The sequence below is a fragment of the Glossina fuscipes genome, unplaced genomic scaffold (genome assembly GCF_014805625.2).
Source record: "Glossina fuscipes isolate IAEA_lab_2018 unplaced genomic scaffold, Yale_Gfus_2 112, whole genome shotgun sequence".
Taxonomy (NCBI): Eukaryota; Metazoa; Arthropoda; class Insecta; order Diptera; family Glossinidae; genus Glossina; species Glossina fuscipes.
In genome coordinates, this window is record NW_023998455.1 from 6,475,285 (window position 1) to 6,490,150 (window position 14,866).

General features: G+C 36.6%; 1 protein-coding gene across 2 annotated transcripts; it reads left to right on the top strand.

Moving 5' to 3' along the window:
• The first annotated feature begins 196 nt into the window (after positions 1 to 196).
• LOC119639587 (protein bride of sevenless) lies at positions 197 to 5,532 on the top strand. Of its 2 annotated transcripts, XM_038037053.1 has the most exons (6): positions 197 to 637; positions 2,366 to 2,659; positions 2,714 to 2,842; positions 2,899 to 3,348; positions 3,424 to 4,898; positions 4,965 to 5,532. In XM_038037053.1, the coding sequence occupies exons 1-6, from the start codon at positions 592 to 594 to the stop codon at positions 5,250 to 5,252; spliced, it is 2,682 nt and encodes an 893-aa protein (XP_037892981.1). In that variant the 5' UTR covers positions 197 to 591; the 3' UTR covers positions 5,253 to 5,532. The 2 variants fall into 2 exon arrangements, with proteins under 2 accessions (XP_037892981.1, XP_037892980.1); XM_038037052.1 differs by having other exon boundaries at positions 2,366 to 2,842.
• The last annotated feature ends 9,334 nt before the right edge of the window (positions 5,533 to 14,866 follow it).

A 14,866-nucleotide genomic window follows, 5' to 3' on the forward strand; every position in this document is an offset into this window, starting at 1 on the left:
ACTGAGAGCAAAAAGAAGAAGGAAATAAATCTAATAAAATTGAACAGAGGGAAAAATAAATTGACCACCAAGCTATGCAAAAGGAAAAATAGAAGAATAATGCTATGAAAGCGACGAAACAAAGAAACACATAAACATAATAATAGTAATAATAATATAATATAACAATAATAATAATAATAATAATAATAAAGAAAAACGAAAAATAAAAAACAAAAATAAATAAATAATGAATTCTTAATTTAGTTAGTGGTAATGCACGGCATATTGGCTGGCAGACTGGCTGAACATTTTCAATGTATTAATGAGTGCGAATATAAGAGTGTGCGCGCATATACCGAACGAAACCCTTAGCAGTTCATTAAGTGTTGTGATGGCATCAAATTAACAAACTATTGTATTGTAATGCGAACTTCTTTTAGGTCATTTCGAATTCATATCATCGTATTGTTCTTGTTCTTGTTCTTGTTCTTGCACTCTTACTTACGTTTTGCTTTGTTTCTCTTCGCGTTTAAAATAAACAACTATTGGTTGTTAATTTGTTTACCCATAACTTAATATAACATAATAATAATAATAATAATAATAAATATGAGTTGGAAATATCGAAAAATTAATATACAGGGGCAACAAGAGGGTAAGTGTGACTATGTGAAGCCCTATTTATCAATTTTGCAAAGAAATAACCGATGAAAAAGAAAAAAAAAAACTGGGGAGAGAATATCGTAAAATATCTGATACACGTTATGTATCTTCATGTTTGCTCTCAATCGAACCTTTGCTAACCACCGAACAGTAACGAGTGTTAGCGGCTTTTCAACCGGCTTCTAATAATGAAGTTCTTACAAAATGATAAATACTTTAGCAATAGTCTTTCCTTAATTTTTAAATTCTAATAATCCCTACAATAAATTTAGTTGACACAAAATTAAATTGCTGTAGTTTCTAGATTCTTCTCGTAGGAGACCACGCATCTCTACCCTTTTGAACGCAAGAAAAAAAAAACGCATTAAAATCTAAGTTTTGTCAAACTTTGAAAAGGTGTTTATGTCTTCACGCCAAGTTACTGAAAATATTCTTTGCCACTTGCCTAGTTACGAAGTGCGGCGGTATAGTCGGTTTTAATTCACGCGGCAGTGCTGATTCAAAGCCATAGTGAATGCTCGCTTGGTGGTCCCCATTGGTCGGGCGTATATCGTTTAAATTTTGATCGCTCACCTCAATTTATTGCTCGCTCGCAATTTATTTCATACCGTCGTACCGTGCACACCCTGAACGATTGTGGGTGTATACGCATAAAGGAATCTAGGCTAAAATCTAGGCTATACCTTCACGACATATTAATCGAGGTATTTTCTTACCGTACCAGTATTTACGTTGCTTTGCAATCGTTAGTACAGTGCGTGTTTAACCGGTAAAGTCATAACACACATCGATCGCGAGCAGCGGCTGCCTCTCTCTCCCCACTCCCCACTCCCCGCTTTTTTCTGACCACCACCCAGTTCTATGCTTAGCAGGCATCCTCTGAGTGATATATACTGAAAATAATTCGAATCTGGGTTTGCTGAACTTTCGACATGAATTTCTATCTTCATTACATGTTACTGAGGGCATTCTTTGCCCTTAATACGGTATAAAAACTTTTATTTCTGTTTAATGAAACTGTTCTCTAATAGATTTGCCTGAAATTAGGCAACAATTTGATATTAAAACTGTGCCTTAAACTCTCTTATACCGCAAAGAAATTAGGATAAATACTTCGCCATTCAAAGACTCTGCAAAAAGGGGGAGAGAGAGTTTTTTTTTTACAGTTTGCACCGTGAAGCAGGTGGAATGCTTTTAATCCAACACCTTAGGCCTTTATGCCACCGTTTTGATTTTTTCTACCGTTTCATCAAGCTTAAGGCTTGAATTGAAATCAGATTATACTTACTTCCAAACTCTATTCTACAGACAAGGACGGAGAAAAACGATCCCAAAGTTCAACCTTGCAATGCAATTACGCTAACACTACAGATATTTAGAATGTCACAATTGCTTACGTGTTCCCTCTCCAGGGTCTCTGACCTGTACATATGAGTCTCTCTAACGAAACGATTATTTGTACTTCTTGGATGATATCAAAACTTACGTTCGACGTTCGATTTATGGTCCTAAACTTTTATCTGACTTTGTGTCTCATTAAACAAAATATAGATTGAATGTTAAGCAAAAATTCGTTCATCGTTTACCCGATTTACCCGTTTAGTTAACGGGTATTAAAAGCCGATATTTAGTATTCTCTAGGGAGGCGTGGAATCTTTTGTTTAACTTATTTAAATAACTAATTTTAGTATAAATAATTTTTTTTCTCCTCTCGTTTCAGCTCTTTTCTGTCTTATGTTAATGTTGTGTTCAATCATCTACAGTGGATGGGCAGATGAAACATTTCCCAATAAAATCACTTTCCAGAAAATAACCCAAACATCAAAATTGCCAGCAAAGTTGAACGATAGCATATCCAAGTCGACCTCATCTATTCCAGTAATATCGTCTACGGAGACTAGTAATATTTCGACTGACACGTCAAATGTAACGAATTTATTTCTAATATCGTCTACAACGGAAGCAAGCGATGCCAGTAATCCCAACACAAATGTTTCAAATATTTGCTCAGAAGGTATAAAATCTATATTAAGCAATTCCGAAGATGAGAAACCTATCGTTAAAACAGAAAGAGAAATCGTGCAAGTCCTCCAAGGTGAGGTTATGTTAAGCATTCTAACTACGGATCCTATCTCCGCCATGTTTGTGGTAAATCGTTTAAACGTAGCCAATCTATTAGAAGCTGATTTTGAAATCGGTAAACAAATCCATTCATTTCGAATTCGTTGTAAATTTTCAGTTTGATTTATTCAGGTGTGCGCGCCATACAATTGGACGGCGAACAATCGGCTCAGAATTTATTGCTGCAAGAAATTCAATATCAACAGCAATGCTTAACCCATTCCTTGGGTATATTCATCGATTACGACTATTTTAAAATGATGGCAGAATTTATTAAAGAGTTAGAATACCGTATATGGCCGATATCGTCAATACGTGAGGATATCTTCCCCAAGGTCGCTCATCTATTGTATCAAATGCCATGGGGCGATCAGATTGCTTCTGTCGAGATCCTATCAGAAACTTTACAAATTTACAATGATTTCACGGATGCCGTGCGACGAGAACACATGTGTCTGATGCACTTTAAAAGCGACAACAACATTTATATACTGTTCGGCAATAAAATGGCCATGAATTTCAAAGAGAATGGCACTATATTTGCGGTCCCTACTGAGAGAACTGAACGCGGTTTCATAGCCGGTATACATGAACCCTAGAGGATGGCATTGCCCTTAGAAATTTTAAAAAGTTTTCTTCTTTTTTTTTTGTTCTCAGATTTACCGGACAGATCCTATATATTGATGGAAAATGAAATCAATTTGAAAATTATTGACCAAAATTCGACACAAATAACACTGGATGAACCATTGGTAGGCAAGACGATATTATCGTCGAGAGTATTGGCTTTATCGCGGCCTTTATTAAAACTGATGCGTTGGTTTAAAAGCTTCCTCGAAAAACATTGTCGCCGCTTTGAAGATCTATTCATATTAGAGAGCTGCACTCAGTTTTTAGAGTTCATTGATAATGACTGGATGAACTCCGATCGCGCCTCTCACCAAGACACCGCTGAGTTATTGGATTTATTTCGCATGCGTCGCCTTACGACTTTAATGAATTTTCAAATGTTTCAAAAGCATTCGGCGGCAAACGCAGACGTTGATCTGCTCTCTTCAGTATCGCTGGGGGACGATCATTTAAGGCTGCGTGAGATTGCCTCGCAAAATTTCGTTACCAATATCACTACGTATTACCATTACAATCAGGATAATCAAACAAGCGTTGAACTGAAAACAAAATTCGGCAAAGTATTCAATTGTCAATACAGTGCCGCGGAGAATCCCCGTCATCCGTTTTTGTTCGACGGAGATTCGGTTATGTTTTGGCGTATAAAACCCGAAACTTGGGTGGCTACTGGAATGACAGCCGCCATCTTGGGCGTCATCTGCACCTTAGCGATATTAGTGTTTATTATAGTGCGCATATCTTTGGGCGATGTTTTCGAAGGAAATCCAGTTACTTCAATTCTTTTGCTCTTATCGCTGCTACTAATGTTTACCTCTTTCGTGCCTTTCTCAATGGAGTACGTGGGCGAACAACGCAACTCTCACGTTACTTTTGAAGATCTTGCGACCCTGAATACTCTCTGCGCTGTCCGAATTTTTATTCTAACACTCATCTATTGTTTTGTTTTTTGCATTCTTCTTTGCCGTGCTGTCATGTTGGCTTCGATTGGTTCGGAGGGTGGTTTTCTGTCACATGTTAACGGTTACATTCAGGCGGTAGTATGCATTTTTAGCGTACTGGTCCAACTCGGCATGTCTATACAATTATTGGTTGTGATGCACATAGCTTCCGATCGTATATCCTGTGAAAATATTTATTATGGCAATTGGCTATTCGGCTTATTATCTTACGATGCGCTATTGTTGTTGAGCTCCATCGCCTTGATACCGTTTATATATCGTTCGCAACGCAATTACCGTGAAGGTATCCTGATCGTTATTGGTTGTGTCTTAATCCTCATAATATGGATTGCTTGGATCACGATATCTTTCTTCGGCGACGACATGCGTGATGCTGCTATACCATTAGGTCTGCAAGCATGCGGTTGGGCTGCTTTAGTGGGCATATTGATACCTCGAACATTTTTAATTGTACGTGGTATCGAACGTTCCGACATTGCTCAGGCCTTGCCTTCATTAACGTCACTTGCATTTGCTCAAAATAATCAGTACTCGTCTGAACAGGTATGACATACAATGAACTTTCTGCATTTTCCGGGCTACTGTTATTTATTTTTTTGTTCTGCGTAGAGCGTGTACGAGTGCGTTAATCCAGCTATGCGCAATTGCCAGGATGATGAGAGTCATCATCATCACCATCAATCACCCAGTGAAATACCAACACTTCCGCTGCGTGGCGGTGGTCCCAGACGTCAACAAATGTTCGCAAATTTACGTCAAACTCATGCTGTCGGCAATGGTGGTGGTGGCGGCATGCGTCGCCAAAACACCACTCGAGTACAACGCGGCAGTCCCACCGGTTCCTGTGAATCATCTTTACCTCCCTCACCGGAAAACAGTAAAATAACCAGATTTTAATATCATTAAACCGTCGAAATTTTCAGGCGATGAAAACTTCCATATTAAGGACCAAAAGTAACGGAACTTTTTATTCGATTTTATCATGTCAGACTAATTCGAAAAGGAAATGAAAAAGACCTAACAACTAATTAACGGAAAAATTTTTACCGATGAATGGTTGATGATATATAAAAGTTTTTTTCTAATCAAACTTTTCTAGTCACTCTGTACGAGCTCTTAACATTTAAGGTTAAAATATTTATTAAATAATAATATTTATACAAAACGGCCCAACTTTCTTAACTGCCTTTAAATTTCAATAAGTGATGGCATTGATCGATTGAGCAGAAATGTACACTTGAGACGCTTGGAATCATTTCTTATCACTTACAAAATTTGAAAACTGTCAAGATATAAAAATGCCCTATTAAATATGAAATGCGCGTTATGGGCTAAGGATAAACTTGTGCGTAATTGAAGGGCAGCTTTTAATACGTTACTTTGGGTCGGTTATTCATAGAACGAAGTGCTCGAGAAAGTGTTGCGATACAAATCATTTTCAATAGCATTCGTCCCTAGGCCGCAACGCATCACTCTACCAAGTTTAGAACGATTCAGAATGTGATTCCGAATCGATCGTGAGTCTTTATGCACCCTTGTGCCGTAGATGAATTAAAAAACTATATTTAAGATTTAAAAGAGTAAATGTGAATAGAAATCTATGCTAAATATGACACGCAACCTGTCCTCATAAATATTTGAAAACGATACTCTCTCTTGTTCTCATTGCATTTGCTTACGAACGTTTGGCAACTGGTTCAAGTTGAACAAAGTTTAGTGTCGGGACGGGAATACATTCATGCCTCATGTCTCCCATCAATAATAATCTCTAAATATCGAGTTGAATCGTTCAGACATCGCATACAGTAATTTAATATGAAAAGCTCGAAAGGATTTCAATGGATGCCTAAAGCCAATTTTGAGTTTAGAAAAGAAGGTATTAATGGTAATCGTCCGTTCGTGTTTTCCTAGCATTCTAGGGGCTTTCACGTTAGATAACCCAATATTGTAGCACCTCTTGTAGTACTCTTAAGTTTTCTTATCTCTACACTTCACTAAGTGTTAAAGCATAAAGCTTAGTCCCGAATTCGTTTGCCCATTTTTGAAAGTCGCATAGCTTTTTATTAACATAACTTATTGAATTAATTCTCTCGGTATGTTGTAGTAAAACGAAAAAAAAAAAGGGAAAGGAAAAGGAAAAGCTTAACATGGCGCTTTACAAAGCTATAAGACTTCTCTAATGAAAGTGAAAACTTTTAAAGCTTTCACAGTGCATTCTTGGAATGTTAAATCTTTGAAGCTTTTTGATTTTTTCTACATCAAATCAGCCGCTTTTTCTCTGCGATGGAAGAGAATCAATTAATTGCACAACATTGAAAGAAAGAAAAGCTGCTAATTATTATTATTATCGATTATATAACAATGGACTTGAAGAAAGCAGAGCAGAAGCATCAAAATAATTTTTAGAGAATTTTGGATTTATGCAGTTGCGAAACAACCATCATCGTTGCCTTTGTAACCAAAGAGGAATATGCTACAAAACATTGAAATCGAGATTCGTTTATGTATGACAAGCAGAAACACCTTAGTGGGACACGATCGAGCACTAAATATGTTACACAACTACAACCATTCATATAAGGACTTTTCAAAATAATGGTTTTATATGGAAAGTGCTCGAAAAACTGCTCCAACCCGAACAAATTTCGATAGCTCTCATCAGGGTACAAAAGAAGTTGATGAGACAACTGAAGAATTTCAAGCTGTACGATTGAACCGAAATAAACAAGACGGACAGACAAGGTTAATATTATAATAAAAACAAAGGTGGATGTCTCGCAAACCCTTCAGGGATTGTTACACATACCCCGTATACCACAAGTGGTGTAGGATATAAAACAGCTTTTATTAATTCCCAGCACGTCTTTTAGGCTCAACCGGTTCTCCTTTCACATCGACGATTTCGGCGCTTTTGTACCTTATATGCTATGCGCGTAAATCAATTACAAACTTTGAAAAGATCTGCTAGATACTCGCACGTGCAACGAACGGAATAATACGTTTAGTGTACGTCGATTCCCTATTAACGGCATATCTACGTCACGCGTAAATACGTCGGTTGTCCTTGCTATTAGAAAATGATGTTTAATCAGTTTTCCACAAAACAGCAAAAGGTAAAAAGTGTATGCAAATAGCGAAGTGTGTGTGCATTTACGATGTGAAATGAAAACGCATACATACACTTCATCTTTGTTACATACATTATATCCACACCACTATTCGTGTAGGAACTGACAGAGTCTTTTTCCACTTTTACTTATATTATTAAAAAAAAAAAATAAAAAATACAAAATAAAAATGTTGCTTTTATGGCTTCACATTATGACAACTGACGTCAAAAGGTTGTGTTTTCCATAGTCTTAACTATTCATTTACGTCTCTTTTATATGTGCACGCCATTATCGAATAGGAGGAATGCAATAATTTGCGTGTTGTTTGTTACATACGAAAATAAGCATCGGGCAAATCCACAAAAAACGTACCGGAAGGACTAAAGACTTAATTTCTGCCGCTTAAGCAAACGGGACAATCGACTGCCCAGTAAATGACGCCTTTCGATAGTTTTCTAGTTCTACAAGAACAGGCGCCTTTGTGCTGTAACGTGATATTTATGATCAGTGCGGAATATTGAAACTTTGCTTAAATTTTGCTGGAATCTGCCTTATTTGGGTAGACAAGTTGCGCGAAATTAATGCAAAGTTAACACGAGTGACGACAAAATTGCTTTTTGCGTAATTGCCTCAGGGATGTCTTCGTTTTGCCCACCCATCAACAGTAGTTGCATTTAAGGAATTTGAATCGCTGTCGTAGTTCGCAGTTTCTTGTTAAAACATTTCCGGCCAAACCCATCTCGACACATGATTTGGGGCCATTTAATTTGATATGATAAGTCAAGCAGGGCAGGTCGTTAAGCTCTTTTTGGAAGTTTTACGCTCGTTTTATGATCGCTTTCTTCATTCTACCGACGAACGATTGAATTCAAACCAGCAAAGCAGACCCAGTGTATTAGATTTCACAGCCAAGTTTGACACAGCTAGAATATTACAGTTGGATGAGGCTGACCATTCGATAACCTATCCATCACTTCATGTAACACATTTCTTCATTTTCTTTCGTTGCAAAATGCTAAATAAAATTTTCATGGGAGCCCTTATATGGAAGCGGGGCCAAAACGTATTCTGACGTCATCTAAGTTTAGCATCAGAGATTCATTCCTCTTCACTTCACACGTTCTCGTCGCAAAATAGTAAATTTAATTTCCCTATGTCAAATTACCCTTGGAGGGTAATCGTCGTAAAACATTCAGCAAAGCAGATCCCTTCGGCTTGATTTTCAACAGAACCCTTATAGACGATGAGATGTATAAAAAAGGGACGGACAGGTAGTCAAATGTGGAGACGGACAGACAGGCTTAAATCGAATCAGTAAATAATTTCGAATCGATTGGTGTAATAAAAAGTGGGTCTTTCTTAGGTTCCTATGGGACTTGCATGCATCCGCTCGTAGCTAATATGCCCTGTACTATAAATTATGTGGGATATGAATGTAATCAGCAGCAAAGTCCAGTCTTCATTATACTTGATATGATTCTACTTATAAGGAAAAACTTGTCTTTTCTCATAACTCTGAGAAAGAAAGCTTTAAAGTCCCTATTGACGGGTTAGTTTAAACAGGGAAATGCTTTTGATTATTTTCTCACTTACGATCATTTTCCAGGAATCGCGACAATACTGTCAGTTACAATCTACGATCCTGTTCAATACCAAACAGCAATAAAAAAATTTGTGGGAACTCAGTATGACTTAACGGATTCAACAGATCGAGTGAGGAAGTTTACTCGACTATGCGCAGTCAGTTCTATAGTCGACTCCCATCCGTAAACCTCTAGTTGCTACTTATTAATTGCAGGCGCTTTCGGTTAAAAACAAAAACAAAAAGAATAACGCTTGCTGTCTCTCTTTGAAATACATTCAAATTCTCCGCAATTTTTTCCTGAGCTTGGCGCAAGTGGATTCAAAAAGTATTAAGACTTCCTCCTCTTCTACTTCTTCGACTATTATGGCCATGTAGTGGAGACAAACTAACGACAAATATTATTTGCCTATCGCGCGTCGATCTCCACAAGCCGGTAGAGCAGAAAACTCTTCGGGGGGATAATGACTTTTTCATCAAAAATTCATCAAAGGAATATCATCGGGAATAAATGAAGATGAATGAAAAAAACCCATTTTTTTGGACGAAAGCGAAAGTAAAAAGTCACACCCCATTGACCATTAAAAATATTAATACAAGCATTAACGCAGTTCGAGTTCTGCCAGCCTAAGAAAAAAAAAGAAAAAAAAGTGCTAGTTGGGATAACACTGCACTACTTCTTAACCACATCGTTGCGCTTTGTTGAACAGCATTAAACGGTTTAATGGTATTTTGTTTAAGAAAAATGTAATTAAAATTTCTCTATAGTAAGTGAAGGATTTCTGTTATTGTAAGCAAACGTATAGAAGGTATAATTAATTTTATTTCGCTCTGGCATCTGCCATCAATGGAGTGCGGCACCTAACCCGTGCCAGAGCATCGATAAAGTATAAGATCATGCTTATTTCTCCATACATCTGTGACGTGGCGACACAACTATTATATGCCGCTTGGCTTATGCACCTCTAAGAAGTATATCACAATTAGCAAAATCGCAGACCCCAGTCTGCTTAATGATGACTACCTTTTTGTTCATCCATGAATGAGGAAACAGTTTTGAATCTGTTCGTTTGTCTGTCCCTGTCTGGATTACAAATTTGTCTTAACATTTTCCGATGTAAAGATAAAAATATGGCGAATTAAAATCAGTCTTTGGTTTATTTGGCTTTATTTGATTTACGTTAGTGCGTTATGTAACAGTCAAGTAATAAAATGCTTACACACACACACACACACGCGCGCAATTTTAACGCTAACATTGTATATTTTGCTTTAAAGTCAGCAGCAATATGAAGCGACGGGTATATAACGCAAAGTATTGGAAACAAACCAAAGCAAAAAGGCAGCAAAATCAAAAATATTCAGTCAAAGGCGAATTTCATTGCACATTACTGCTTTGATATGCTATGCGCTGAAAGAGGCAATAAGGAAAAGAGGAAGTATAGGAACAAGGATCCGATTCGAGGCGATTTTTCAAATATTTGCCCGAAAAAGTTCTTCCCCATTTATACGCATCAATGAACGACAATACGGGTACTCATTATAGTGAAACGTCTCCAATGCGATACTAAGTGTATATGTTCTCAGTCAGAATCAAAATCTGAATTGGCATAAACATGTTCGTGTATCCGTCTCTCCATTTATGATGCCTTTTTGGCGTGCATAATACCGGTCGTAAAAATGAAAATAACGCCTTCAAATTCGACAAAAACACAGGTCGGCATTGAAGATCACTTAAAAGACCGGCCGTGGTATAATGCACTCTAGTTTTAATAAGTGAGAAACAGTGAGCGTTTTGCTCGTTACTTTTAGGTTAGGACAGAAGCAACGGTGAAATTCGATAGCTACGCTCTATGCATGATCCTAATGTACCTACGTAGAAAAGGGCAAAATCGGTCACACGTACCTGACATTATAAAGAATCGAAATTTCACTTCGTTGCTCTTTGTTTCATTTCTCACGATAGGTAAAGACAATTTTTCCGACCATAGTCGAATATAATTCTGTTACTTCCCTGCTTTTACACAATGTATATAAGGTTTAGAATTGGAACCACAATGTACCCACAAGTCGAGCCACAGTTGACACAAGCGGTACCTTTTCTCTTCGTTTTTCAAATCAGATTGTTGGACTTTTGCCTCCAATCGCGTTCGTTTTCTACAAGTACAGAAACCACCATTTAAACTAATTTTATAAATACGAATATACACATCTGTATGTATGCATCCCTCCAGATGAGCTGACGGCACCCGTTGAGATATATCGCTCCATTCAAATTAAGTTTTTCCCTTGGCTTTCCCTATTAATGCGTTTATGAAGAGGAAAAAGGAAATTACGTTCGGCTTTGGCACAATCAATCGCTATACTAAAGAAGATTCGAAAGAAACAACGAAGAAAATATATATTGTATAATATTAGGTGGGCGTAGCTGACTTTTTCCTTTTTCGCACGATTTACATAGAAATTTTTATCATTTTGTGTCATTGTGAGTAGTCAGTAGAAAGCCCAGAAAATGAAATATTTCCGAGCTTATGTTGGGCCGTTCTTCGGTCAATTTTCTGCGCTTTCAACGCTAACCTGAAGCCGCTAATTTCATGATCAAAACAGGTCAGAATTTGGCGTTTATCAGAAATATGTATACTTAATGAAGTCTCTAAGGCTTCCCTCTGGGCGTTGCAAACGTTTTGACAAGGTTAATATGCGGCCCGTCCTTAAGCGGTGGGTATAAAAAGAAATCATTAAAGAGACGAAACGACTTAAATAGCTTAGCTGCTGTTGCAAAAAGCCATAAAAGAAAATGGAAACATCGAACGCCTTCCTAGCAAAATATAAATTTGTTTGCCTTCCTTGTTACACTCAAATGAAGTGAACATTTTGAGAAAAAACATTAAAGTTTTTCTTAAAGACTTTTTCTTTTATATTTGCTTTTAAAGTTCAAGACACCAAAACACACCAACCCTTGGTACGTTTTTCTTCCTATCAACCAAAAAAAGAAAAAAAACAAAACAAAAAGAACAAAACAGATTTTTATTTTGCATGCGAATCCATAAAAGTATATCCGTATAAGAAGACTTCCGCTCTTACTTCTTCTTCGATAAACTACTCACTTGATACATTGACAAAGCTTCCCTTAAAATAGGGCTGGTTTTGAAATGTAAATGATAAGGAAAATCGAAACCCCAGTCTTTAAGGTTTATCTTAATCTCGCTTAGGACTTCCAAGTTAAAAAGAAGTTATAGAATTGATATTTAGGATCGTTTCATGCATGTCCCTAATTGGCGTCGTTTTGTAAATGCGTCGTCTTCCCCTCGTTCCAGTTCCTCGCGCAAGACCTGGTCTGGGCTTATTACTATATGGGTTTATGACGACAATTGTCGGGCGGCGACAATATATATTTATTTTCTTTCTTTTTTTTTCAAACCCTCTATACAATTGTACCTCATTCTTCATTCTTCATTTTTTTTTTTTTTTGTTTTTTTTCTGATTTCTTTTATTAGTCATGTCTACATTTCCAGGAGGAACGCTATGTTAACGTATTTCGTATTTCGTATATGCTACAGCATATGTGTTAACAGCAAGTGTGCCCCCATAAGTATGCTTTAACAATAAATGACTAAAGCTTTTCATTCATTAAAAATTAGCTGCTGCTTCTCTTCTTTCTCTTTCATCCTACTACCACTACTACTACTGCATTTGTAATTGAGCGACAAGTCCCACAACTTTCCGTTCATTGTTTACAAATTCTGCGTATCTGATTTTTGGCACTCTCTCCCTCTCTCACGTGTAAGCATAACATTGCTATGACGTAAAATTTATCGATTACATTATAAGGAAACGTGTAAAACCCACGTGTTTTAAAAAGGGAGCATAAGGCAGTCGTATTCATCAAGAAAACGGATAACAGAGTAACAGAGTCCGAGTAAAAAAATAAATTACTCCTAATTATCGATTATTCTACGCATTTCTGTACACATTTTCTCATTTCCCCCATATAAAAGTAATAGTGATCGTGATATAGGTGATATAGTTTTTTTTATTATTTAGATTGACAAAAGGAAAAGGTAGGAAAATTCGTAAAAATTTCCCGAGTTGTACTTTTTGTGCTTATATAATTGATTTATTTGCTTGCCTCGCTCTTGTAATCTACGCGAAAAAAGTTCGCCTTTATGTAAACCATATTTACATTTGCTTTCTTAAAGTTTCACGGTTTAACATGATGTAGTCATAGCATTTTGACGGGTAACTCTAGACTTCTTTCTGCATTCTCAACAAATGGTTTTTTTTTTTTTTCCTGATGAAAATAAGCATAAAGAAAATATCTTTAACAGCGAGATTGTTCTTATTATTGATTGATTATTTTTAATAGAAGTTCTACTCACAATTAGGATCAGTTATGTCAAACATAAATTTATAATGTTTTATATATCACATATATTAAGTTTATATGTTGATTTGGTCTCTATTGATTTCTCGCCGTTTTCTTCGTATACTATTAAATTTTTAATTCCTAAAAAGGTTTTACTATTTACAAAATTTTGAAAACAAAATTTAAGGTAATAACGTTCAAGTGTACACTAAAGATGTTCATTCAAGACCGCAATTATAGATGAATAATTAGTCGCTAACAATTCGCTACGTTAAGTTCTTCGTTTGCGTGCTAAATTTGAATATCATTCGTGGAAGTGAGCTTTTTAACCCTATAAGGCATCATTCTCTTCCCTTTCTTATCACCGAAGCATTGGCATATTTCTGAGCCAATTTGTACATGAAATTGTTTAGGGGGAATAATAATCGCTTAATCGATAGGCAGCCTGCTTTAGCTCTTGAAAAACGGAACGGTGCAGCCGGCAGCGAATCAATAATAACTAAATTTTATTATAGGGTAGGCGAACAGACAAACAACCTTCCACTTTGATAAGTTGCCTATGTTGCTTGCTGCAGATAGACTGATAGACGCCGCTTTTTTATATGATAATTGCAATTGGATGAAAATTGGATGAAAACTTCTCGATTAAAAGGCATTACTAACGGTGGCAAGTTTAGGAAAAGTTAAGTATCAACCAAAGCTAATACTTTTATATATTCTCTGAAGGCATCGAGTACAACTTCGTGCTTCTATTTCGCTTCAAGGCAGCTGACTGCCTTATGCAGACTTCCCAAGTTTGCCGGACACGACATTTGTTTAACAGTCGACGAATAAGAAGTAGCGTATGACACCAGCTTAACAAGAGTTGAAATTTTAAATAAATCATACAATAGGGCCATTATTTGTCGAGCCCACATGCCACATCCAGATTGCTGAAAGTAAACGCTGGCAGTCTTCGTCAACCTGCATTCATTGTACGCGTCTTACCAGCAGCTTTGTGGGAAGAGTAGGGACTTATTATATTGCCAATCGAAAAATCGACACTAAATTGCCACTCGTTGCCGGTGGAGCAATTGTTCGAGAAAATGATGCATCGAATGGTGGCATTCATTATTCTTTAGCCCTGACTACAATCTACTTGCATATAGAAAAAAAAAAAAAAAAAAAATAGATCACCGCGCTACAAACTAATAAAAGTTAACGATAACGATAACTTTCCTTTATAACCGAATTACTAAAAAAAGCTTTCGTTGAATTTATCGTCTTATTGTTTCCGGTCTCGAAGCGAATAAATTTGTGGCCTATATATAAAAATGGTGTTGCAAAGGTTGGCTGAAAAAAAAAACGTTATAGAGACAAATTATTAATTGAATTGTCGTATAAATTATGATTGAACATAAAAAAAAAAAAAAATTTCATAAATTAAAAAGATAAATTCGCTTCTCTAACAAAA

Bases quoted from the DNA above. Each gene is read 5' to 3' on its own strand.
- LOC119639587 (XM_038037052.1), top strand. From the start codon at position 592: ATGAGTTGGAAATATCGAAAAATTAATATACAGGGGCAACAAGAGG. The intron at 638-2,365 runs GTAAGTGTGACT...CTCTCGTTTCAG, and splicing joins TATACAGGGGCAACAAGAGG to CTCTTTTCTGTCTTATGTTA. The intron at 4,899-4,964 runs GTATGACATACA...TGTTCTGCGTAG, and splicing joins ATCAGTACTCGTCTGAACAG to AGCGTGTACGAGTGCGTTAA.